Source organism: Theropithecus gelada, chromosome 7a, assembly GCF_003255815.1.
Source record: "Theropithecus gelada isolate Dixy chromosome 7a, Tgel_1.0, whole genome shotgun sequence".
Lineage (NCBI taxonomy): Eukaryota > Metazoa > Chordata > Mammalia > Primates > Cercopithecidae > Theropithecus > Theropithecus gelada.
Window position 1 is genome coordinate 58,385,093 of NC_037674.1, and position 27,913 is coordinate 58,413,005.

A 27,913-nucleotide genomic window follows, 5' to 3' on the forward strand; every position below is an offset into this window, starting at 1 on the left:
TTTGTCACTAGTACCTGCCAAAACACCTCTGTATTCAGTAAAACTTCATATAAGGAATTTAGCGTTCGACTTCCAAAAGATTGGAAATGTGGAAATGTTCACTAACACATACATAGAAAGCTGATGAGAGAAAACTTGTCGTAAAATAAAAAAGAAAAACTGAAGTTATGGATGAAGATCTGAACCTCCTGAAAGTGTCTTTTGTTTCAGTGTATTGGTAGAATACTTTGCCTGACAACAAAAATAACAGAAATACAGGCAGAACCTGAGTTACCTGAAGATATGTTCCTAAATTCCTTATGTATGAACTTATAACAATTATATACATAAATTGTACCCCAACTATAAAGTAACCACAAGTCTCCCTCCTCAGGAAATACTACTTTTTATTTTTTATTTTTTATTTTTTTTAAGAGATAGGGTCTCACTATAACATTCAGGCTGGATGCAGTGGCACAATCACAGCTCACTGCAGCCTCAAACTCCTGGGCTCAAGCAATCCTCCTGCCTCAGCCTCCAGAGTAGCAGGGACTGCAGGCACACAAGGGTAATTTTAATTTTATTTTTTGTAGAGATGGGGTCTCACTGTGTTGCCGTGGCAAGTCTCAAACTCCTGTCCTTAAGTGATCCTTCTGCCTCAGTCTCCCAAAGTGCTGGGATTACAGACATGAGCCACTGCACCTGGTTTCCTTTTATATCTTAAATCACTACTATCCTTTTATATTTTAAGTCAATATATAACATTATAAGTTATAAATCAACTAATACGGCTTATTATTTGACAGAATTGTAAAGCACAATTGTAAAGCTGACACAGGTAACAGGGTAACTATCTTTATGAGAAGCCTGCCACAAGGAGAGGTGAAGGGTGGTTGACTCTGATGGTATGTGTCAAAACTGAGATGGGGTCAGGCACAGTGGCTCACACCTATAATCCCAGTGCTTTGGGAGGCCAAAACAGGAGGCTCACTTGAGCCAAGACCAGCCTGGACAACATGGTGAGACCATCATCTCTACAAAAAATTTTTAAAAATTAGCCAGGCATGGTGGTACATGCCTGTAGTCCTTGGTACTCGTGATGCTGAGGCAGGACGACTGCTTCAGGCTAGGAGTCTGGGCTGCAGTCACCTATGATCACCACTGCACTCCAGCCTGGGTGACAGAACAAGACTCTTAATCTTAAAACAAAAAAAAAAAAACAAAAAAAAAAAGTGACATGGGTTAGAAAAGAAAGAGGGAAAAATTATCTAGAAACAACTATGAATAGCAAACTGATTAAGTTTTCTTTTGCTGCACAAACCCAACCTGAAGGCCTCTCCAGACCTTCCTCCAACATGAAACTAGACCACATACAGACCACTTCTGATTACATTTTGCTTCACCCACTTTTGGTTTTTCTCAGTATGATGCCAGTCCACATCTGCCACCCAGTACTGTGGCCACACCCTGAACTCTGACATTACTGAGAACTTCTCCACCTTTGAAGGCCTGCTGCATAGACAGTAAATCTAATACATCCACATTGTCTTGACTCCTTTGATCATTGGCAGTTTTGCTTGGAAGGGTGTAAGAACCAGAATAAGAAACCCTGGAGTTAAAAAAAGGTTGATGTTTACTTCTTATAATCTCTCTATGCCTAGCATCACCCTGGGGAGAGGGTCATAGATCAACGATCAATTTCACACTGCTAATGCACGTCATTACTATAAGGTGCAGGTCTCATTATCAGAGTAATTGAGAGACTAATTGTAGTATAACTTTGACTAAGAAGGGGGGAAGAGAGAGAACATGCAGAGGAATGTGGGGCTGAAAGGATTTATGTATTTTTTAAGACAATAAAGACTTGAGCATGCTTAAAAGCTGATAGATACAAGCCAGTACAGAGAGGTGGAAGATACTGAAGAAAAGATCGTTAAGTCCAGAGCACAGGTTTTTGCCAGTGACAGGAGGCAAGCAAAAAATGCCCATACCATTACGCTTTAAGATACAGTGGCAAGCAGGTGAGAATTCTTTCCTTTTCTGAGAAATAGAAGGTAAGAATGTCTGCTGAGATTGTGGAGGAGGGGATGACAGATAGGCTGAAAGAGACCAGAAGATTCAAAATAGCTGTTGGGAAGAATGAGCAAGACCCAACAGGGACAGATGGAAAGTCTGCCAGCAGTTTGGAGGACCACTTGAGAACCTAGTCCAAATACAAGGACAAAGAAGTGTAGAGAGTTAGCTTTATTAAGAGTTCAAGTTTTGTTGGGAAAAATATGACAGAAGGTCAAGAACCAAAGAGACTGAAGACGCTGGCAAGACTGTCAGTGAAATGACAAATCTGGGCTGTACGAGGCAGGAAGTGAATGAAGAAAGAGGCTGTTGGGAGTCAAAAAACTAGAGAATATTATGAAGTCAAAGAATGGGTACCTCATTAGTCAGGTGAAAGAAAGAGCTGGGAGAATCAAAGACTGTAGAGAAGGAAGTATTTAAGTTTGAAATGTCGAAGATGGATAGCTCAAGGTGATGCTAAAATCCAGAAAGCAGTCATGACAATGGGTAGGTGAAGTGGAGAATCAATGTTGTTGAGAGGATAAGATGCTGAAGAAGTCATTTTCAGGGATGGTAAAAGCCATCTTAGAAGATTCATGAGGCCAGGTGCCAAAGTCATTAATGAACAGGAACCATTACCAGGAGCTGACAATGATTGGAAAGGTGAATAACCGGATGGTCTGAGTCTTGAAAGGAGAAGTTTGAAAACAAGGGTAGAAGAATTAACTTTTGTCATCAGATCTGGGAACAAAAAGAATAGCAATCCCGTATCCTAACCCAGAGATTCATGGAACATGAACGGACGAGTAGCATTCACTTGAAAAAGGTACACAGTAGGCAATGCCATCAGAAGACAGCCAGGCAGAAGGAGGAAACATCAATAAAAAGACATTGAGGATGCAGGGATGTTTATTTACCTTGGAATGTTTTTAGAGTAAGTTTTGGTAAGGAAGGGAATAATAGGAGATTGAAAGAGGGTGTCAGAATCACAGAGAAACATGGGGAAGAGACTACAAGAGAGGCCAGATCATGTGGCCCACATCGTGGGCAATGACTGAAGACCACAGGGACGTAGGTAGTGCTGGCCACAAGATGTCCATAGCAATCCCTGGTGGAAAGGAGATACTTAAGCCTCAGGAGAAATTATTTGTGGCCTAACTTCTAAGAGACTAATGGTCCAAGTGAATAGGCTGGAAATGTTGGTTCTAGGACTACTACCACATGCTAGAAATTACTCTGTCCTTGGGAAAGTATCTTCACCTCTCTGAACTCCATTTTTGCACATGTGTAAAGTAAGAGTAATACCCATCACAGAGTTGCTGTAAAGATGAAACAAAATCAGGCATATAAGACACCTAGCTCAGAAGTGAACTATCGTGTACCTAGTTTCTTAGGCCTGGCATCAACTGAATGCTTCACAAAGCAAAGCATTCATTGTCTGATGAGAACAAAATCTACCCTTCCGTCAAATGAGGGGTAATGAAACTCTTCCCTCCCAGCCTCACTCTAGAAAGAATAAGGCAAGTTAGGACCATGGGTAAACATTCACACAGCCAGAAGGAAAGGGAAGCTACTGCCTCTGAATGAAAGAGATGACTTTCTGGTACAAGCTGGCCTTGTCTGTAACTAGATGGCATGAGTCAGTGTCTCCATGGCCTGGTCTTTGGAGTATAAAACCAGAGAGCCACAGAGCTGAAATCAACACATGCATAAATCCTCCATCTGCCCACAACCACTAACCCTAACAGAGGTATTTACAAAGTGATCAACTTGCATATGGACCTCTTTGCAGAAGGCTGCTGTATCCTTGGTCTCCACGTTTGGAGGACATCCTCACTGCATATGGCTGACTCTTGGTGAATCCCAAGTGTACCACTGACCCAGGCTAATAACTAGACTATATGCTAAGGTTACACACTAAAAGTTTATAAGCTAAAGCCCACTGCAGTGTGTTCCACAAGGTGTTTTACAATTTTTAAATAAGTTGGCAGCATTTTGATATTTGGAAGATTTTGCCAAACATCCTGATGCCAACTTTTCTTAAAAAAAAAAAAAAAAAAAAAATTCCCACTGTGTATCAATCAATCAACTGGAGTTGAATGATACTGGCCCTTACCCCAGGAATCGGGGGAGGTATTCCATGGGTGGGCATAATTCACTCTCTAGTCCTTAAGAGCCCCACCCAAACTGCCTCACTTGTGCAGAGGTGTCAACAACATGTCAGGAACTAATAATATTGTACTTAATAATCACATCTGACAGGTATTAGAATAAGTAAGCTATTGGGGGGAGGGAATAAAGTTAGATATTTACCTCACAGCGTGTGCACACGCATATAACTTGCATTAAATATAAAAATTGAAATTATAAAATAACTGGTGGTGAACTGAGAGTGATTTTTATTTCATTTTTGTGTTTTACTGTATATTCTATAACACACACTAAATTTTCTATAGTAAATATAAACTTGGGCCAGGTGTGGTGGCTCACAATTGTAATCCCAAAACTTTAGGAAACAGATAGAAGGCTTGACCCAGGAGGTTGAGACCAGTCTGGGCAACATAGCAAGATCCCATCTCTACAAAACATTTGAAATATATATATAAATAAATAAATTGAAATATACATACATATATACTATATATGCAACATATATAATATGCACATATGTACATAAACTTTTACATTTATCTAAAATATTTTAAAAGATGAATTAGATAAAAAATTCAAAAGTTCAGGAACAGCAATATTTGCTCAGATATAAAAAATGGTTATACAGTAGAAATGACAGCAGTATTCCTTTTGATGAATTTCATATTATTTAACCCATGTGAATCTATTTCTGTCTTATGTATCTGGATTCTAGGCTAAAGGATTCAAAGGCATTACATCCCCTTAGGATATTTTACAGAACGTGTATTGTTAGGAATACTTCCTAACTCTTGAGATGACAAGATAAATGTATGGTATTCTTGTGGGTGGGACACAAAGAGAGGTAAGAAACAGGCAAATAACATTTAATAATATGATCCCAACATTTGTAGCAAATTTTGGTCACAAACGTAAAGATAATAGAGGCTCCATTTTCTCAAAGAAGAATTAGGTTCCTGGAAAATGCTAAGATAGTGTATGACCTTGATGGTTTTCAATACCACTTCTATAACATGCATGATTTATCTGTTTACTTTAAACTAGAATAAGACCCTATATTTCAACCCAAATAAAGATTTGAAAATACTTTTGAAAGCTTAGTAAACTAAGAGTCAGAACCAGAGAAAGGGCTTAATTTGCATAAGAGGGCATTCAAAGTGGGTGAGAAGAAGGGGAAGGCATGGTATAAATAAAAGTCACCTGTGGAGTTTCTTCAACCATCAGGTTTCTCTTTTTCTCCCATCTAGGTTCCCCTTCAGGCTGTCCCACCTTCATAGCAGGAAATGCCCCATTCTGGAGAATCAGTACTAAGATATCTCATCTCTCAGGTGATCTGAGAGGATATGTCCCAGTCAACATTCCTAACTTCTATCCCCATAAGGCTCTGAATTGTCAAGTGTGTTGACTGCTCAGTCCAAATTCCTTTCTAGGAAGTCATCCCATGCTCACAAGAAACATATTTGACACTTTGTGACTCCACTCCAATCACCACTGATTGGACTAGGAGATGACTAACCAACTAAGGGCAGCCAATCCACAGCTGCAACCTCTGTGATGGGTTGGCATGAAAAGATAAGCAGAGCCGCATCCTGTTCTTAAGACTGTGTGTTTAGAAACACAAGAGATCGAAGCAGTAGGCAACAGAAATATGGTGAAAACAGACAGGATAATAGGGTAAGAAGTCAGGGCAAAGTGAATGCACAAAGATGAAGACACGACAGTAGGCAAAAGCTATGAGACAGAGAAAAGACACACAGGATAATAGTGGAGATACAAACAGACACTCAAATCCAAGGACAACAGTGGAGTTCCAGAGGAAGGATCCATAAACTTTTACTGATGTGGTCTCTAGAGCTATCTTGGATCCATAATCAAAATCTGGCTCCAATTTTTATGAGACACCACTCCAATAAGACTCCTGTTTTTCAATTTTCATGGATATTATTTCCAATATCATTTCACACATATGCTTTCAATAATCTATCCCACCCCAACCCAAGCTAGCTTAAGTCTCTGGTCTATGCAATCAAGAAAGCATACCCGGCTGGGCGCAGTGGCTACGCCTATAACCCCAGTCCTTTGGGAGGCCCAGGCGGGCAGATTACCTGAGGTCAGGAGTTCAAGACCAGCCTGGCCAACATGGTGAAACCCCATCTCTACTAAAAATACAAAAATTAGCCAGGCATGCTGGCATGCATCTGCAATCCTAACTTCCCAGGAGGTTGAGGCAGGAGAATCTATGGAACCCAGGAGGCAGAGGCTGCAGTGAGCCGAGATCGCGCCACTGCACTCCAGCCTGGGTGACAGAGCAAGACTCTGTCTCAAAAAAAAAAAAGAAAGTGTACCTAAAACAATCTGATCTATGAGCAGCCAAGGTCCAGGTCACAGAGCTCAACAAAATAGAGGTCAGACCATTCAATTCCCAGGGTGCTATAGCAAATTCTCCTACAATACTACACCAGGAAGACAAATGTGAATTGGAGTGGGTGAATTTTATGGTATATAAATTAAACCTTAACAAAGTGGTTAAAGGGGTCAGGAGAGGGGGACTAGAGACAAAGTATAGAGCAGAACTAAAATTGACACCCGAGAAATCTTCAAATAAAAACAGACTAATAGTCTGAGTAAGGGAAAAGGTAGCCTACAAATCTCTTGAAGTCTATAAAATGAGATAAATCAATAGACCCTCGACCCCATTCTCTGGATCACAGGATGAGAACATACCCTTTAAAATGTGAGAAGTGGTTTAAAAAAAATGAAACGTTAAACATTAAACATTGAGAATTCATGTGCCTAAGACCTTCAAAACGGGTTTGGCACAAGCCATGCCCCACAGAGTACATCTTTTGGCGGCAGTGCCAAAGATATGATACTTGTGAAGGATGAACCACAGGTAAGTCCATTAGGGAAATAAAATTTATCTTTATTATTTTCTTCTAATTACAAAAATATACATTTTGTGTAAAATTTTCAAATACAAATTTTGAAATTGTGTAAAAATTTCAAAATAAATATTTTGAAAAGTGCAAGTTTCGCCATAATCTAGCCCCTGCAGAGAGCTACTGTTAAGGGTTTGGTAAGTATCCTTCCAGACACCTTTATCCGCATATATATTTTTATTACCCAAACACATTCATATCTTACAAAAATAGTCTGCAATTTGTTTTCTGTCCCTTAACATACCATTCTTCCCTATACAATGGCATATATATTAAACAGTAAGTTTAACAGCTGCACAGTATTTCACAGCTTGGATGTATCAGTTTATTTAACCATTCTCCTACTGACATTCAGGTTGTTGGTATTTTTTTCATGAATATAAACATTTTAGTGAATATCAGTGACATGTATCTCACACACTGACATGACTATTTCTGTCAGATAAGTTCCTAGAAGTGTTACTATCAAAGTAGCATCCTCATTTGAGGATAGCAAGCTAGTCCTGATCATGCCAGTCTACTTTTAAGTAAATAAGACTCCAAATCTAACATGCAGGCTAGGCCATGAGGCAGAATAGTAGGGCTGAACCAGCTAAAGTCCTAGGGCTCCTGACTTTCCTTGTGAAGAAATCCATACAAGCACCTGGTGGAGGGGGCCAGTGTGAACTGCCAGTTCTTCTGCCCTCAAGCCAGTCAGAGGTTTCCATTTGCTTCCAAGCCTGGACAGCCTGACTCTGACAACAGATCATGTGGAAAGGCCAGAATAAAATATGTAGAATATAAGCAAAGAAACTGAGGCATGCAATTAATTCAGAAAGAGAGAGGAGGACATGAAAGATGCAAAGCTGTGTTTCTGTAAAACAGATTGATTTACCTGTTGCATAATGTAGTGAAATGGCACTGGATTTCATAGTGATCCCTCGGATCTGTTCATCTTCTCTGCTGTCCATGTACCTTAACTGGAAAATGCAACATATGCATCTTCACTTTCCAAAGAATTAAAATGTAACATTAAAATTTGCTAATTTAGATTTTTGTTTTAAATATTTAAATTTTTATTTTTATTTATTTTTGCACAGACAGGGTCTCGCTATGTTGCCCACGCTAGTCTTGAACTCCTAGCCTCAAGTGATCCTCCCACTTTGGCCTCCCAAAGTGCTGAGATTACAGGTGTGAACCACCATGCCCACCAATACTTAAATTTTAAACTACATAGAGTCTATTTTTTTTTTTTTTTTTTTTGAGACAGAGTCTTATTCTTTTGCCCAGGATGGAATGCAGTGGCACAATCTCAGTTCACTGCAAACTCTGCTTCCCAGGTTCAAATGATTCTCTTGCCTCAGCCTCCCAAATAGCTGAGATTACAGGCATGTGCTAACATGCCTGGCTAATTTTTGTGTTTTTAGTAGAGACGGGGTTTCGCCACGTTGGCCAGGCTGGTCTTGAGTCCCTGACCTCAGGTGATCCACCCACCTCGGCCTCCAAAAGTGCTGGCATTGCGGGCATGAGCCACCACACCCTAGCCCTCTCTTTTTTTTTTTTTTTTTTTTTTAAGATGATGGGGGTCTGGAGAAGTGAAGTTGATTGAGGGGAAGGGAACATGACAAATTGAAAAACATTACCACTAGGAACTCATAAATGTATTCAAATACTGCATACTCTCCCCAGAGTGTTGCTCATCCAAGTATCAGCAATGAATGATGGGGCAGGTCAAGAACAGCTTACAGACAGCAACATTTGGGAGAATTCTTTCTAAATATCAAGAACATAGCCATTCTTTTCCTATTTACAAGCTGTTTGACAAATTCTGAGCAGAGACTGAAACAGAGGTCTCTAGAGGCAAGAGAAGTCTTTATTCCTTTCCCAAATTAATAGATTTTGAATACATCTTTTTTTAAAAAAGAATACAGTAGAAAATATTTGTAGTATGACCATTTCGTTGATGACTTTCATAACACCGTAATATCCACCAATGAGGATCTACATCTCATTCTCTAGACTTTGCAGTGCATCAGTATTGACAGTGGTTTTGTTTAAATAAGATTCCATCCCTTTCCAATTCCTCAGCCCTAAGCACCAGACTAACTTCCTCCTCCTTTCTCCAGAATGATTTTCCCTTATCCTACCTCATTCTCTCCACTGTCAAACTTTTGAAAAATTTTTAACCTTTCTATTTACTCCTTTCTTTCATTCAAAAGCACTGAGAATTATCTGTTGATATGAACTGCCACATGTATTCATCCACATTAATTCTGAAATTTTCAGAAAGGCTTCCATTTCCGCAGCTCTGGCAAAATCAAAGCCCTAAAAGCTATCAATGACCTCTGGCCAAACACAGTAATAATTGTCAATCCTCACTTTTCTTGATTCCAGTGCAGCGTAACAGTCACCCTTTGTGTGCATGTGTGTTACATGCATATGTGAAATTCTTTCAAGAGTCTGAAATATCTTAATTTACCTCCATCTCTCCTTAGATCCCATTGCTGGTTTCCCTTCACCTCTCCAACCTCTCAGTCCTTCAAAAAGTTTCAGTCCCTTATCAGTCTTCTATAATGTATGGTTTTAAGCACTGGGTTGGTATGAAACATGTGTAATACATAAATAACAACACAATGAACCCCTATGTATGCACCATCCCATTTCAAAAGGAAAAAAAAAAGTTTGTTACTTTTGAAGTACCCTGTGCTCCTCCTGGCTTATAGGCAACCACTATCCTGAATTTTATCTTGATCATTTCCTTATTTTCTTTATAATTTTTAAAAATGAGTGTGTCCCTAAGCAATACATCATGTAGAGTGGCAAGTTTTAAGCCTTCTATAAGACTCACGCTCATTCTATTATACTGCCACTTTTTCTCTGCTCGATATTGTTTTCCTGAGATTCACCCATATTGATGTAATTCATTCATTTTTATTACTGTAGGACTCCACCTCACAAATCTACCACACCCATTCATCCATTGTATTACCGGTGGACATGGAGACGGATTCCAGTTTTCTGTAACTATTACTGAGCTGATATGAACAGTTGTGAGTCTCTTGTACACTCCCTACCAGTAGAATTTCTGAGTTATTAAATCTGTACATCCTAAACCTAACTTGATATTTCCGAATTATTTTCCAAATAGTTGGACTGATCCACAGTGGAATATTACTTTTTTTGATTCATAACCTCAACAGCTGATATTGCTGGACTTTATTTTTTAAGATGGGTGATAAATAGCATCTCATGGTTTTAATTTACATTTCTCCTATTATTAATGGGATTAAGTATCCTTTTACAAGTTTCTTGTATTGGCCATTTAACATTCCTTTTCTGTGAACTGCCTATACAAGGCTTTTGTCCACCTTTCTACTGGTTGTAATACAGATTTATTTTGTTTTGGATAAGAGTTATTTATAGTCTCTGAATTATAGTCCTTTGTCAATTACATCTGTGTTATTAATATTTTTCACAGTTACCAGGCTTGTTTTTTCCATTTCTTTCTGGCATATTTGATAAGTATGTTCTAATTTTAAGTAGTTTACTAACCTTTTATAAAAAAGTTTGCACATTTTTGTCTTAAGAAATCTTCCTTTAAAGTCATAAAAATATTAGCCCATATTACTTTCTAAAAGCTTTATAGTTTTGCTTTTAAATAAAAATATCTTAACCATGCAATTGATTTGTGTGTGAAGTAGAGGTCCAATTTTTTTTTCCCACATGGATAACCAATTGCCCAAGAACCCTTTGAAAGGTTCATCTTTTTTTTTTTTTTTTTTTTTTTTTTTTGAGATGGAGTCTCGCTCTGTCGCCCAGGCTGGAGTGCAGTGGCACACCTCAGCTCACTGCAAGCTCTGCCTCCCAGGTTCATGCCATTCTCCTGCCTCAGCCTCCCGAGTAGCTGGGACTACAGGCACGCACCACCATGCCCGGCTAATTTTTTTATATTTTTAGTAGAGACGGGGTTTCACCGTGTTAGCCAGGATGGTCTCTATCCTCTGACCTGGTGATCTGCCTGCCTCGGCCTTCCAAAGTGCTGGAATTACAGGCGTGAGTCACCGCGCCTGGCCGAAAGGTTCATCTTTTTCCCACAGATCTGAAATTCCAGCCTACTATTCTAGGCTTACTATTCTGAGCCATCCAGTCAATTTCATGCCTCAGTCAATTCCAGGCCACAGGTTACAACACATCAATACATTCACAGTAAGTCTTGCCAGTGGGTAAGACGTATTTCCATACCCTACTCTTCTTTAGCCATGTCCCAGCTATTAATTGGTTTATTTGCTCTTCTGTATATATTTTAAAATCAGCATATCAAGTTGAAATTTTTAAATATCTGTTGGAATTTTTACTGGAATTCCTGAATCTATAGATCAATATTTTTTAAATGTCATTTAAAAAATACTGAGTCAGCCAATACATACATACGGCATATCCTTCCATTTATTTAAGTTTTCTCCAATATCTCGTAGGTGTTGTTGTTTTGTTACTTTTTAAGAGATAGGGTCTTGTGCTATCCACCAGGCTGGAGTGCAGTTGCTGTCACAGCTCACTGCAGCCTCAAACTCCTGGTTTCATGCAATTGTCCTACCTCAGTTTCCTAAGTAGCTTGGATTATAGGCACGAGCCACCATGCCCAGCACAGGTACATTTATTATGCTATTTAAATGGTTTATGTTTTTAAATAGATAATTTAAATATTGATCTATTTATTGCTCATGTATACTTCTTTTCAACGGTTTTCACATCCTGAAACCTGCCAAATTGTTACTAATATGCTAGCAATTTATCTACATTTTTGTTTTCTTCCTTTCCAAAATTCACACTTTTTATTTTTCTTTCCAGCTTTATCACTGCAACTAGAACCTCCAGTACAACGTAAAGGAGAAGTTATAACACAATGAGCAGAAGGGTGTGATGGCCATTCTTCCCTTATTCCTGGCTATGAATGGAAAAGCTTTTTAACACTTCATCATTGAGCTCAATCTTCATTCTAGGTTTTTTATAAATATCCCACATCAGATTACAGAAGCTCTCTTCTGTAACTACGTTGCAAAGAGGTTTTATCACAATAGATGTTGAATTTTACTACATGTCTTTATTATCTGTTGAAATGATCATGATTTTCTTCCTTTAATCTATTAATATAGTGAAATTACATGTTAAACCAATCTTGAATTCCTTGGGACAAACTCAATTTGGATATGAATAATCATCTTTTTATACTATGCTGAATTCTGTTTCTTAATAGGATTATAATTTTTGCATCCATAATCATAAGGTTGGTATATAATTCTCCTGTCTTGTATTATCCTTAACAGACTTTTGGTATCAAAGTTACGCTATCTTCATATGATCTGGAGAATACTGCCAATTGTTGGGTTTTTCTCTGCTATATTTTGAAATGGTTTCAGTAGGACTGAAATTATTCCTTGAATGTTTGGCAGAACTAGAGAGTTAAACCATATGGGTCTTTTCTTTATGGAAAGATTTTTGCCAACCAATTCAATTTCTTTTTTTTTTTTTTTTTTTGAGATGGAGTCTCACTCAGTTGCCCAGGCTGGAGTGCAGTGGCGCAATCCCGGCTCACTGCAAGCTCCGCCTCCCGGGTTCACACCATTCTCCTGCCTCAGCCTCCTGAGTAGCTGGGACTACAGGCGCCCGCCACCACGCCTGGCTAATTTTTTGTATTTTTAGTAGAGACAGGGTTTCATCAATTTCTTAAACGACTATAGAATAATTCAAGTTTCCTATTTCTTCTTGACTCCATTTTAGTAAGTTATGTTTTCCAGACAATTTTCCAGTTTAGCACTTTTAAGTTTTAAGTTTACTGGCACAGAGTTGTTCATTATATCCTATTAATACCTTATTAACTTCTGTAGCATTTTTCTTTCCTGGTATCACTTATATCTGCCCCCTCTCTTTTCTTCCTGATCATCTTGCTGGTATTTTGTCAGTTGTATTACTCTTCTTTAAAGTCATTCATTCAAAAATATTTATTTATATATACTATGCTTTGTATATGTCCAAAATACAGTGAGCCACACTAGGAACATTAACAGGTCAAAAGTGTCAAATGTTCCTCAACAATGTCAATGAAAAACAAAACAAAAACGTTTCCTAGTCAAGATAATCAAAAATTATCTATATTGCTAGTAACTGTTTCAATTAATAACATTATATTTTTAGAGCAACTTTAAGTTTACAGAAAAATCGACTGAAGGTTCCCACATACTCTCTCCTTCCACCCACACAGTTTCCCCTATTATATCTATCTTGTATTAGTATATGGTGTGATACACTTGTTACAACTGATGAACCAATATTGATGCATTATGATTAATTAAAGCCCATAGTTTACATTAGGGTTCACTCTTTGTTAGCTGGGTTACTTTTTTCCAAAAACAAACTTCTGGCTTCATTGATCCTTTCTATAAAATGTCTATTTACTATTTCATTAATTTATGCTTTACTATTTCCTTTCATCTACTTATTTTAGAGTTATTGTACCTTCTCTAAATTCTCAAGTGGGGAAAATATAAGTATTTCATTATTTCACTCAACCTAGTTTTTTCAGCCTCCTCTAGATAGTATCTTGGGCCAGCTTCCCTCCCAACCCACACATCAATTCCCAAATCGACCTTCAACTCTACTGGGTCTACTCTGTGGATTCAATTTTATTTCTCCATCTCCTCTTCTCTTTGTTCTCTGTCACCTGATAAACCCTATTGATCATATCCTAAATTCATTATGGAAACGAATACATCTTTATTTTTCTACTGGCAAGTAAATTATTCCAAGCCCTTAAAACTCATAGCTACAAATAAAGATCTCTTTAATTTTATTTCCTCAAACACTATTTTCAGGCTAGGTGTGGTGGCTCACACCTGTAATTCTAGCACTTTGGGAAGTCAAGGCAGGAGGACTGCTTGAGCCCAGGAGTTCAAGATCAGCCTGGGGAACATGGCAAAATCCTGTCTCTACAAAAAATTAGCCATGTGTGTTTGTGTGCACCTGTAGTCCCAGGTACCCAAGAGGAGGAGGTGGGAGGATCACCTGAGCCCAAGAGGGCGAGGCTGCAGTGAGCCGTGCATGATCACACCACTGCACTCTAGCCTGGGCAACAGAAAGAGATCCTGTCTCAAAAACAAAAATCAAAAACCCACTATTTTCATCACAATCCTCAGGCACAAGCAGCTTTCCTTTGATACTTAGGTTATCTTTTAAGGTCTTCTATAATCTATTCTCCCTGCCAGTATGTTTTCTCTGTCACTAGCCTATAGGCAAATGCTCCACTCAAATAAAGCACAACACACAAGTTAGCCTTTATCTGTGTTATTCCTGACCACCTGGTAGTTTTTCTGTCTTCTCCTCAAACCACGCAACTTATTCACCTACAAGGAATCTCTTTCACTGTGAAATCTTCCAAAATTGTGTATCATTTGCTTGTTGCAAAAACTCACTTTTGCACTTATAAAATATTAATATAAAGCAATACAAAGCAATATAGAAGTAACTATTTTCTCATCAGCAATTTAATCTTGCAAAATGGATTGGCAGCTTTTAGATGCAAGAACAATGTTTTATACCCTTTTGGATCGCTAAAGAACACAGGAAATGGTTCATTACATTGTTGACTGAAATGCGACAAGTATTTATAAAATAAGAACATACCTTGCCTGCTAGGCGGCTGGAGATGATTCCATTGCTAGATATAAGACAGTCAGTCAGAGTAGTTTTTCCTGTTAAATAAAATAGGGACATCAATTCAAATCCATGTCTTTCTTAAAAGGGGTCATGGATCATACCTATAGATTTTAAATCTGGTCAGAAGAATTAGTTTAGTAAAGATTTTCAATTTACCTATGCTAGGTAACAAAAGACAAAAGAGATTTATTAGACTTTTGAACAGAATATCATCAGGAAGGACATAGATGCTAGCACTCTATAATGCTGTAATCTTATCTCCAACCCTGTGGATCTAATCACCCTCATCTGAAAAGTTGTGAAGCAACTTAAAGCCATTTCAAAAACAAAAAATTCAAGTTCTGGTTTAAAAAACAACATGACATACTATAAAGAAGAATGCTACTCACTAGGTAACTGTGTTCATTTCAAACGCTTTATAGCAAGGCAGGCTTCCCCAACATCACAGAAAACTTTTAAAGGAAAGACTTGCTTCTTAGCAAACACCACTCTCAACTGCCCACAGCTTCACTCCACTGAGACATACAGAGACACACCTCCCTTATTTATCAAAACAAGCACTTAAAAAGGATTCTTACCATGGTCAACGTGAGCCAAAACACAAATATTCCTGATGTTGGCAGTGTTTTTCTGGAGATGAATCATCTTATCCAAACTGTTGAGCACCATGGTTACTTATTTCCTGTGACTAAAAATTAAGTAATTATTAGCCCAGAGGCTAAAGGTCGGGGCAGAAGAAAAAAAATAATAAACGCTAGGAGGTGGCAAGGCTTCTCAAACCCCTTAAACTAAGAACCCAGTGAATGTTTATTGATGAGACACACCACCTAGGCCTAAGTCCCGTTCGAGCACCAAAGTCAATATCCTAGCACGATTACACTTAAGGAGTTTGCTTATCCTTCCGGATCCGAAGGCTGCGATGAATCACGCAGCTCGAGGCGGCTGGGTGCGCAGTGACACCAGTAACCCTGCCGGTGGAGGAGTACTCTGGTAAACTTCTCCAGGCCAATGACCACGTACAGGAAGGGTTGCATGCAGGAGGGAGAGAAGATGCTGAAGAAGATGCTCCCTTTCTCTCTTCAGTCTTCCCCCAAGTCCCTCATCCTGACATTCTCGCTAGTCCTCGCGGGAGGTCGAATACCCAGCTTTATCCCTGCCCACGGAGCCCGAACAAAGTTTTGGGTCACGTGCTTATTATCCAAGCAGGTGCACTGCCGGTCTTTCATTCCTTTCTAAACAAAAAGGAAAAACCTCTACACTACATGCCCTTCATTTCGGTAGGGTCCCGGATTCGTTCTCTTTGAGAATCGCTGGTCCACACAGACAGGCCACCGCCCCGGCCCCAGACTGGAAGCGACACTCCGGGGACCACCGCTCCCAGCCAGGGCTCGGCCCCAGGCCCCGTTCCCGCCTCAGAGCCGCAGCGAGCGCAGTCCTCCAAGCACCGCCCAGAGGCTGGCCGAGGAGGATGCAAGTCCCCAGCGCGAGCCCGCACTCACCGGCGGCAGCAGCCCCACCAGCCCAGCTTCTCCTCTCGGGTCGCAGCCAGCCACACCAAGAGCTTCCGAAACGCAAAGATCTCTGCGGGTTCCGCACGCCCGCGCGCCAGGGGGCGGGGCCGGCTGACGCTCGACCTTTCACCCGCGTGTCTCTGACGCCACCGGAAGCCGGCGCCGGGTCTGTCACCAGGCATTCCTCTGTTGCCTTGACTACGGCGGGCGTTGTGGGAGTGGAGAAGCCGCAAGTGCTGAGGCAAGGTGGAGGAAGGCATGGCAGCCAAGAGCATGAGGAGCTGGTGTCTGTGTCAGATTTGTACCTGCGGGTAAGAAATGGCTGGTGTAGTGGCGGGCCGGGGCTTGGGAGCCGACCTAGGGCCTAGGTGCGCGGAGCTGGCTCCTCGGGAACCCTGAGAATGGCCGTCCCCCGCCGATCAAGGGGACGAGGACGCAGCGACATCCCCACTTATCCCGTTCCACGAATACTCGCTCCGCACCCGCCGGCTACCTGGGGGTAAAACGTTTCTTCGTAGCCCCTGAGACTCCCAATCAAGGATGCAAAGTAAAATGCCACCCAGGCCGGGTAAATAATATATGTGAAGCAGCGACGGGATATAAGACTGGTGAGTAGTGGGATGTGATCCGACTGGGAGAATGCATTTCCACCCCGTCATCCCTCACCACAAAGATGAGAAAGAACAGTGCTCAAGGCCCTGAGTCTGCAACCCATATCACACTTTCTTTCATCTGCTTTCTGTCCTCCCAGCCAGACCATATTCGCATTCCCGTCCCGTTCTTTGGGATCCGCCTGACTGAAAAGGCAGTATAGTAGTCCCCACCCTGAAACCTAGAATCCAACTGAGTCTTGCCTAACAACCTTCCATCACCTAGAAACACAGTCTTCTCCTTCCTCAGCTTCACTGTTGACCCAGGGATTAGATCATTATTTGCTAAGTAAATATGAAAGTGTCAATCCCTTCGTATTTGTAATCCCCTTCAAAGAAAACACCTGCATGTTGATGGAAAGCAGTTTTTTTGATAGTCTCATAATAAACACAGTTCGCAATTAGAAGTAGATTAAAATATCAACAAATTAACTTTGGGTGTATGAATCTGCAGACTGGTGTGCAGGAGACAATTTTTACTTTTTTCCTAATTTACATTCAACGCAAGTTCCTTTCTCATTCAACTGTTAGGAAATTCAGTCTTCATTATGTTGAGGGCTACCCTTGGAATGGTGTGATTTTACTTTTTCTTTGTTTTTGGTTGTGGTTGTTTTGTTTTTTAAGGGTTTTATTTTTATTTTTTGATAATGCAATAAATACACAAGAGGTGTCATAAAAATCCATAATATTGTAAAATATCTATATTATAAAACACTTTCATAATTCTATCTTCCACAGATAACAAATGTTCTTTAAGACTTGTTTTACATGTGCATTGATTTTTTTTTTTTTTTTTTTGAGACAGAGTCTCACTCCGTCGCCAGGCTGCAGTGCAGTGGTGTAATCTCAGCTCACTGCAGTCTCCGCTTCCCGGGTTCAAGCAATTCTTCTGCCTCAGCCTCTCGAGTAGCTGGGATTACAGGCTCATGCCACCACACCCAGTTAATTTTTGTATTTTTAGTAGATCTCCTGACCTCATGATCCACCTGCCTCGGCCTCTCAAAGTGCTGGGATTACAGGCATGAGCCACTGCGCCTGGCCTGCATCGATTTTATTTTATTTTTTTAAAAAGAGAATATTCTGAGCATACTATTCTACAATCCAGTTTTTTACTATTTACAATCTCAGCATCTTCCAGTGACCATGCATAAAGGTCACCCTCATTCTCTTAAATAACTGTATACTATTAGCTTATATGATATATTGGTCAAGGTTCTTAGTTATGGATAACATAACCTCCTTTCATTAGTTTAGGCAAAAAGGAATTTATTAAGGCGTGTTTATATATATATAGAGAGAGTTCACTTGGAAGAACTTAAGAAATCATTTTCAAAATAAGCTTCCAGGAAAAACTTCCAAAAATTTTACCACAGAACAGGACTGACAAGAGGCCACTGCCTCTGCCATAATCAGAAAATTGCAACAGAGCTGTAGACTCCAGAATCACTCGTCTCTTCCATGGTCAAGAAGCTGCCAAGTTAGGAAACCAGCTTGCAAATCAAGATGCCACCTAACAACTTCTAACTCCAATCTCTTGTTGCCTCTATTACGTTCATGCAAGCAAAAAAAAATGTTGTGCCTTGACTCTCTCCTTATGTAGCTCTGTTCTGAGTCAAAGTATCATGTGAATACATGTAGCAGGTGAAACCTAATTTCTATGTGGAACCTTTCTGCAAGAGCCTGGGAAATTCCCTATTAGTTTTTCAGCTTCTATAGTGTAACAAGACACTAAATTGTTATGAGACACTTAATTGCTGTGCTTCCACCACATAGGGATAGACCATTATTTATAGATTGTTGTTGTAAACATCATTACAGAGGAAACAGTTTTTGGGTTTTTTTTTGTTTTTGTGTTTGTTTTTTTTGAGACAGAGTCTTGCTGGGTCGCCCAGGCTGGAGTGCAGTGGCACGATCTTGGCTCACTGCAAGCTCCACCTCCCAGGTTCACCCCATTCCCCTGTCTCAGCCTCCTGAGTAGCTGGGACTAGAGACACCTGCCACCAAGCCCGGCTAATTTTTTTTGTATTTTTAGTAGAGACAGGGTTTCACCCTGTCAGTCAGGATGATCTCGATCTCCTGACTTTGTGATCTGCCCGCCTCAGCCTCCCAAAGTGCTGGGATTACAGGCGTGAGCCGCTGCACCCAGCCCAGTTTTTGGTTTTTCAGTAAAGCTCTAGAATTTAGAAACTGTGAGTTTATTGGAGGTCTCTGATTAAAATGCAATTACAACACAAAATGTTTTTTGAGGTTAATCTTTCCATTGATTTTTTGCACAGGCGACATCATTGTCCACATGGAATCACAAGGATTTATGAAAATTCTGGGGTGTTTTGCCCTACAACTGAATATTTGGAAAAATATCCTATGTATGACAATGTTCTTCCAGCTCAGAGTCTTAAACCCAAGCAAGAAATTCAAGCATGCTGTGGTAAAATGGAAGGAATAACTACATTTAAGTAAATATTTAGTAACTATTTGCTTTACTTATTTTTCTCCCAACTCTTCTGGTGTCAATAAAGTTTTCTAGCTATTTAAATTACTGTTTACTTGATTTAAGTTGAACCAATTTAATAGGCAACAGACTAGTTAAGTCACAACTTGAAAAAAAAAACAGAAAAATACGAATTAAGTTAGGTTGACAAAGTGTGAGAAGAAAAAAGGGATATAAAAAGTTCTATTTTTTTTTTAACTTCCTAAAATATCTCATATTTATCTACTTTCCACTGTTACCACCACCTAGACCAGGGTATCTTATCTTTTGGCTTCACTGGGCCACATTGGCAGAAAAATTGTCTTGGGCCACACGTAAAATACAATAACACCAACCACAGCTGATGAGCTAAAAAAAAAAAAAAATCACAGGAAAATCTCATAATGTTTTAAGGAAGTTTATGAATTTATGTTGGACCTCATTCAAAGCCGTCCTGGGCCGCATGCAGCCCATAGGCTGCAGGTTGGACAAGCTTAACCTAGAGGTTATAATAATATCTGAATCTACTCTGGTTTTTGCAGTTTGATCTGTTTTCAATACTTCAGCCTGCCCAAATGATTTTAAAATGGAAACCAAACCCTATCACTTCTTTGCTTAAAATACCCTTAAACTTTCCCATTGTGTTTAACACAAACCAGAATCCTTATCAAAACCATGTAGAGGCATGGTTTGCTTACTACTTAATTCTCTAATTCATTTTCACTGTAGTGCCCTTTTCACTTTTATGCTCCATCCCATGGGCCATTTTTCATTTCCTTGAAAGTGCCAGGTTTCCCTTATCTCAGAGTCTTCCAAGATACTATTTTCCCTACCTGCAATTTTCCTTCCCTCTCTTAGCTAATGCTCATTCAATCTGTAGATCTCAACTAAATTATCACTTGAATAAGCCTTCTCTGACACTTCATCCAGTTTTCAGATTAGGTAAAATTCTTCTATGTAAGCTCCCAAAGCACCTTCCTGTTATTTATCATTAGATTGGTTTCAGTGTTTCATGAAAGCAGGAACTAAGTCTTTTGTTATCTCAGCATTCTATTTTTAGAAAACTAATAACAATGCCTACTAGCACATAGTAGGTACCCAATATTTGTTCAGTGAGTGATGAACACAAATCTTAAGCCTATACTTTTCATTTGGACTGACCTTTTTTGATCTCTCTGTATTTTTGTCAGTTAGCTAGATTATGTATTATATTTACTCATTATTTTATTTAAACTCTTAATGTATATACTATATTCAAGGTACGATCTTGGTGTTAAGTATAAAAATGTCAATAAGTTTATGAACCCCAAATATCTGAAGTAGGTCTCAGTTAATTTAGAAAGTTCATTTTGCCAAGATTGAGGGTGCGTGCTGGTGACACAGCCTCAGGAGGTCCCAATAATATGTGCCGAAGGTGGTCAGAGCACAGTTTGGTTTTATACGTTTTAGGGAGACACACGTCAATCAACATGTATGTAAGATGAATATTGGTTCGTTCTGGAAAGGCGGGACAACTCGAAGCTGGGAGTGAGCTTGCAGGTCATAGGTAGATAAGAGACAAATGGTTGCATTCTTTTGAGTTTCTGATGAGCTTCTCCAAAGGAAGCAATCAGATACACATTTATCTCAGTGAGCAGAGGGGTGACTTTGAAGATAATGGGAGACAGGTTTGCCCTAAGCAGTTCCCAGCTTCACTTTTCCCCTTAGCTTAGTGATTTTGGAGCCCCAAGATTTATCTTCCTTTCACAAGTTGAAGTTCCTGCTTCCTAGTGACTTGTACATCATATTTCTATAATTTAGAGTTTTTAAAATGCTCTAACAGCTTTAGATTTTGGTGTTAGCCATTTTCATTTCAGATGCAGCTCATTCTTACATAGCAAAGATACAAACTTTCTTTTTTATTTATTTATTTATTTTTAAAATTATTATTATACTTTAAACTTTCAAACTTTTAGTCTAATATTTCTATTTTTAACACTTCAGGCATTCCCTGCAGTAATAATACTTTGGTGACTCTAGTTACTTGTGTAGGTGTATGGCTCTTCCACAGATGGAAGATTTTACTTAGTCCTCAGATTTTGGTATGCAGTAGTGCCATCTAGAAGTGTTACAATTGCAGATTCCAGGTCTCCATCTAAAAGAGCCAGTAGATAATAGAGTGGGTCTCAGGAAACTGCATTTTTAACCGGCATTGCTAGTGATTCTGTTGCCACTGATTCAGTGCAGTAGGTCAGGAACTGGACTGCTCACTGAGGATAACATGGAACATAAAACAGAGACGGTCTTTGCTTTACTGTTGTTTATAGTGTTGTGGGAAAGTCCAGATATGAAAATATCAGATAAATAACTAAGATAATTATAGATTATAATAAGTGAGATGAGGATATTCAATAACTGGTTGAGACTGATTAAATGGGAATGGTTGCTCTTTTTTCTTCACTTTATTAATGTTTCTTTCTTGATGCCATAATGGTTCATATTAGAGATTTGAAATAAATTTTACAATATTTGTGTTTATTGAACAAAGATTTTGCTTTTAACCAGTTCTAAATGTAGAAATTGGGAAAATTTAACCTGCCATATCTTTCTTTTAAAAGGCAATTGCTTTTCAATTCTGAATTTCCCCAGTTGACTTATTCAAATAAGCTTTAATAATTATAAAAAAAAAAGCAAGAAATGTCCCAAAGGTCCAAATATACTAATAAAACTAAAATACTCATTTCTTAAATTGTCATCTCTTCACTTAGTACGACATTGGATCTTTTCTTTATATTTTCACTGGGAAACTAGCAGTATTTCTAAGAGTCATAATCTAGAAGCTTGAAACTCTTGCTTGACTCCCTCATGTTGACTGTGTTGACTATGCAGTAGGAAGTGGATTTATCTGTGCAAACAAAGAAGCATTCTGTACCTTTGTATAGTACAGGAAGTGACTGTGTAAAGAGGTGTCTGAACTTGTACACGATTTTGGATCCTTTATAGCAGTACTGTTGTAGCTCACTTAGATGACTGCCAGAGTTGGCAGGAAGCCTGCCCTGAAGGAGTAGGATTCTAGACACATCAAATGTTTCAGGATATATCAGATGAATAAGACTGCATTCACCCTCTGCTACTACATAGAAAGCGGTTTTGGGTTTGGAGGTATACTTTCTAACACTTAACTAGTCTAACCAGAGAAACTGAGAGTTCTAAGCTTTTGCTTTGCTTTTCCCTTCCTGATTCTCTCACTTCCTGACTGCATTTTAGCCTATTCCCCTCTAGTTAGTATTTGGGAAGAGCAAAGAACAACTGACATGTCTTGGGAGGCAGAGGTATGTGATTTCTACTACTCTTCATTCATTAAATAAAAAATTATTAAGCATTTGTTAAGCATCAAGTACTATACTAGACACCTGGGATACAGTGGTGATCAAAAGCAGTCATGATCTCTGTGCTGACAGATGTTGCAACCTATTAGAGATGGTAATCAAAAACATTACTCAAAATAAGTCTAAAATTGCAACAGTGATAAGATCTATGAAGGATAGGCACAGGTACCTTGACATCCAGAACAAGAGTTTGACTTTATCAGGGAAATAAAAATAAGTCAAAACCTGAAGGATATTAAATTAGCTGGATTAAGAGGAGGAAGGAAATGCATTCCAAGCAGAGAGAGAGAGAGAGAGAGAGAGTAACATGTAGCAGGAAGGAGCATGGAAGGGAGAAAAGTATCAAAGAGGGCCAGCTGGAGCAGAGAAAGCAAGAGGAAGCGTGGTGAGAGCTGAGGCTAGTGAAGGAGACCAGGCAGAGCCTTTAAGCCATGTTCAGTGTCGTCTATGTCCTTACAGTAATAAGAAGCCATGAAAATTTTTCTGCTTTGTTTTTTTGGTAGAGGGTAGAGTTGGGGAGGAAGGAAGTTAAGGAAGAGGCCAGGGAGATAAGGGCAAGAATGACCTGATCAGATTTACAGGGGAAAGAATTACTCAGGTGCCATGTGGAGAAAAGATTGGAGGGAGAACTAGAGTGGATGTGGGTAAATGAGTTTGGAAAGTTATTGAAGTGATTCAAATGAGCTGTTGCAAAAACTTTGCATATTATAGTAGTGGCAGATGTGGAGAAAAGTGGTTAGATTTGAGAGAGATTTATGAGGCAAAATTGACAGTAGTTGACGATGGACTAGATAGGGGAGAGAATTGAAGTATGAAGGGCGAGTCCTAGATTTCTGACTATGTGTCTGAAGCGATGGTGATAGCATTCACTTAAATAGAGAACAAGCAAAAAGGACCACATTTATTAAGGGGAAATAATGAGTTGATTTGGGACATATGAAGTTTTGAGTTGCCACTGAATATCCAAAAGACCATCATAGATGCCGGTATGGAGCTCAGAGAAGAGGTCTAAGCTGAGATGTAAATTTGAGGGTTATTTCAATCTAGGTAGTAATCAAAGCTGTGGGAGTAGAAGAGTTATCCTCAGGAGTGAACAGTGGATGAAAAGAAGTATGTGTAGGTAGGTCCAAGTCTTGAGGAATGCTAACATGTATTTAATGACCGAGTAAAGGTAGATGAAGTTGCATAGGAGACTGGCAAGAAATAATAAGGAAGTCAGGAAGAGCAAGTTTCCTAGAAACAGACAGTGTGGACAATAATGTCAGTTACTACTGGAGAGGTCAAGTAAGATGAGGATTAAAAATGTTCGATGAATTTAATCACATGGAAGACATGGTGAACCTTAGAGCTGTATTAGGGAAGTGGCAATCCTGGAAACCAGAGTGAAATGGATTGGAAGTGGTGAGAAAACAGTTAATTAGTCTAAGAAGTTATGTTGTAAATAGAAGAATTCAGTGAGGGGTTTGGGTTCTTTGGAGAACTTCCAGACATATGCAACAAATATTGATTAATACAAGATAGTTTAATCACAAAATGAATGATGTGCCAATAGAGTCCAGAAGAAAAAAGCAATCCATGAAGTCTTGGGGTAGTAACAGTAGTGGCTACCATATTGATCTTACTATGTACCAAGCAGTCTTAAAAGTGTGTGTGTATATCCTTAAAAACAACTCTGTGAGATAGAAGATATTATTGTGCCATATTATATATAAAGAAACTGGGGCATAAACAGGTTAATGAAGTTATCCAAGGTCCTGCAGCTAGTAAATGACAGAGCCAGGATTAGGACGTAGGCGGTCTGATCAGTCTAAGTTTGTGTTCTTCTCCATTCCTCAGTTTTTACCTCAGTGTCTGCAGTACTACTTCTGTAACATAATGTTATATAGCACCCAGGTTGGCTGCATTACCAGCTGGCATCCATCCATGACAAGGAATTCTGGGAGATCCAAAGATGAGGAACATTTATATCTATAATCTGAATGTGATTTATGTCTAAAGACCAGAGTTACTAATCATTTAACAATAAGCGAGAAAACAGCATGAATTCAAAAAGAAGAAAGTATGCCAAAATAATTTGCTGGAGACTTTAAGTAGGATGAATAAGGACTTTGACAAAGTGGACTCAGGGGGAACATATTTTTTAAACTTTTCAGGTTTAGTAAATTTTACCTGAAATTTCCTTCCAGGTTAGAAAAAAATCAATTACTTGAGGATATTGTTTACTGAAGATCCAATTAACTGAGATCTTTTTGATACATTTACTTTTCTCAAGATATTTAGTCACTGGATAGGACCTTATGAAAATTCATTTACTTCTTTCAAGTAGTTTATCAACTATTATGATTTTAATATCTTCTCAGACTTTCCAAGTAAAAAAAAGCCTTGACATTTTCCATACTTCATTGAAATAATTAGAAATAAAAGAACTTGTGAGGCTATGTTTCAAATTTATATATTTCAGGTTGGATTATCATCCTTATGAAATAGTTAAACAGCCTCACCATGTGCCAGAAGAATATAAACCAAAACAAGAGAAGATTGATCTTGGTACTACCTACAAACGGGATTTTAATTCATACAAGTGCAGCCTGTGGCAATAGTCCGGCCTTTGGAGAGACAACAAGTTAAAAAAGGAAGGTTGGACACTGTCCCAACTTATAAAGGTAACTTGCCATTTCATAAATGACGGAGCCAAAAAACTAAAATTCACTTCCAGGTTTAACATCTAGTATCAAATTATAACTTTGGTGTGCTGCCAAACTTAGCCTCCATGGCTTAGGAAAGAACATTTCTCTCTTTGGCAAAATGGTATTGTATAGTAACAAAAGAAAGTAGACCATTTGTCTGATTGAGAGGTAAAAGACCCACATTCCCATCCAAATTCATCTACTTTATTAGTTTTCGCTGTCTCAAAACGTGAAAAACAAAGAATGCCATTAAACAAGCATTATGTCACATTTGTCACTTCATGTCACATTTAGTTGGCATTGTTCTTTTCTTCCTATCCTAGAAAAAGTTGAAATGCTTCTGAGAGTATTGGGATCTTTGAGGTCAAATAAATATCAATGCTTTTCTGCATTCAAGTCCTGAACCAACCTATAAAGCAAAAGAGTTACCAGATAGAGAAGCAAAATGTTACTTTTACACTGATAAAGGATAAAATAGAGAATGAAGCTTTCATCTGTATGCAGGCGATTCCTGATACTGAACCTCAGAATTAGATAGGCTTATCTACCCCATGATAGACAGTGCCAAATGGGGTCCTGCTCCTCTAAGAATTCTGGCATGGTGGAAGGGTGTGAATACTTTCTCTTTGCAGGCAACTGACTTACAGGAGTACGAGTTGAGCCATGTATGTTTTTCTTTCCAGAAACCTGTTTTTTTTTGTTGTGGTTGTTTTTGGTTTTTTTTGAGACAGAGTCTTGTTCTGTCACCCAGGCTAGCGTGCAATGGCATGATCTTGGCCCCCTGCAACCTCCACCTCCTGGGTTAAAGCAATTATCCCACCTTAGCCTCCCAAGTAGCTGGGATTACAGGTGCACACCACCACACCCAGCTAATTTTTTGTATTTTTAGTAGAGATGGTGTTTCACCATGTTGGCCAGGCTAACGAACTCCTGACCTCAAGTGATCCACCCACCTCAACCTCCCAAAGTGCTGGCATCAAAGGCGTGAGCCACTGCATCTGGTCCAAAAACCTGATTTTAAAATACTCTAATACTTTTGAGGAGTGGGGTCTTTGTTTTTTTAAAATAGGCTTTTTTTTTTTTTTTCCCCAAAATGGAGGCTTACTCTGTTGCCCAGGCTGGAGTACAGTGGTGCAATCTTGGCTCACTGCAGCCTCTTTCTCCTGGGTTCAAGCAATTCTCCTGCCACAGCCTCCTGAGTAGCTGGGATTACAGGCATCCGCCACCACACCTGGCTAATTTTTGTACTTTTAGTAGAGATGGGGTTTCACCATGTTGGCCAGGCTGGTCTCGAACTTCTGACCTCAAGTGATCCACCCACCTCAGCCTCCCAAAGTGCTGGGATTAACAGGCGTGACCACCGCACCTGGCCTAAAAATAGGCTATTTTAGGCTTATATTGATTTTGATTTATGATAGTAGGTATTATTTTTATATCTTTTTATTAATAATATAATTACATATATAGGATTACATTATTTCCATTGGTTATGTAAAATAGCTGAATGGATATGTCCTAATATAAAACACTTTTGTAAGAGTGATACCATCAATAATCAAAGTAATGATTCATACTTTATTTAGGTAATAGTTAAATGCATACTTTTTCTTTAAATTTCATGCCTACCTGTTCAACGAGTAACTAAAGTGCAGGATATCAATATACTTTCATCTATAAGCCTACCCATTAGGGAGGTCAAGAAAATGTTTTTTCTGTTTTTTAAATCTTTGAGCACATAACATACTACACAAAGAACAAATTGTGAAGACTGTGAATGTTGAAGAAGTATAATTAAATGTAGCATAGAGCAATTGCTGATATAGATTGATATGCACAGGAGAAAATGTACTGTGTAAAATTTGACATAAAGAATAATTGATGAAGATGAATTTGGTCTTTTTTCATTTGTTTGTTTTTTGAGATGGAGTCTTGCTCTGTCACCCAGGCTAGAGTGTAGTAGCACGATCTTGGCTCACTGCAACGTCCGCCTCCCGAGTTCAAGCAATTCTCCTGCCTCAGCCTCCTGAGTAGCTAGGATTACAGGCATGAGCCACCACGCCTGGCTAATTTTTATATTTTTAGTAGAGACAGAGTTTCACCATGTTGGTCATGCTGGTCTTGAACTCCTCACCTTGCGATTCACCTGCCTCGGCCTCCCAAAGTGCTGGGATTACAGGCATGAGCCACGATATTTGGTCTCTTATACAATCATATTAAGATTTTCTTTTTTTCTACAAGATCCATAAGAAATATACCAGTAATACTGTTGTCCCCTGATGCTGGGAACATGTACACACAACACACGTACACATTTATACCAACACTACTAGCTTTCCATGACCTGAGTTTCCTGTAGATTCCGATACTTCCACTCCTGTGGTTATACTTCAAGCATAAGGAATTTTGAGTTCCTCTGG

General features: G+C 39.1%; 2 protein-coding genes across 6 annotated transcripts in view; one reads left to right on the forward strand and one right to left on the reverse strand.

Moving 5' to 3' along the window:
- EFL1 (elongation factor like GTPase 1) overlaps positions 1-16,463 on the reverse strand; it is a 135,078-nt gene extending 118,615 nt beyond the window's left edge. For 2 of the 5 annotated variants that reach the window (XR_003120236.1, XM_025390570.1), the window contains exons 1-4: positions 16,310-16,463; positions 15,389-15,498; positions 14,778-14,845; positions 7,996-8,080 (exon numbers count right to left, since the gene is read on the reverse strand). Coding sequence is in view for 3 of the 5 variants with exons in the window: in XM_025390570.1 (XP_025246355.1) it covers positions 7,996-8,080; positions 14,778-14,845; positions 15,389-15,479 (244 nt within the window). In the remaining 2 variants the exon portion in view is untranslated. Of the gene's footprint in view, positions 1-7,995; positions 8,081-14,777; positions 14,846-15,388; positions 15,499-15,830; positions 16,223-16,309 lie in introns of those variants that run through there. The other 3 variants (XM_025390571.1, XM_025390574.1, XM_025390572.1) reach the window with 3 other exon arrangements.
- Positions 16,464-16,579: 116 nt separating this feature from the next.
- SAXO2 (stabilizer of axonemal microtubules 2) overlaps positions 16,580-27,913 on the forward strand; it is a 28,942-nt gene continuing 17,608 nt past the window's right edge. The window contains 4 exon segments of the mRNA XM_025390667.1: positions 16,580-16,632; positions 19,248-19,427; positions 25,271-25,389; positions 25,392-25,472. Coding sequence (XP_025246452.1) covers positions 16,580-16,632; positions 19,248-19,427; positions 25,271-25,389; positions 25,392-25,472 — 433 coding nt within the window.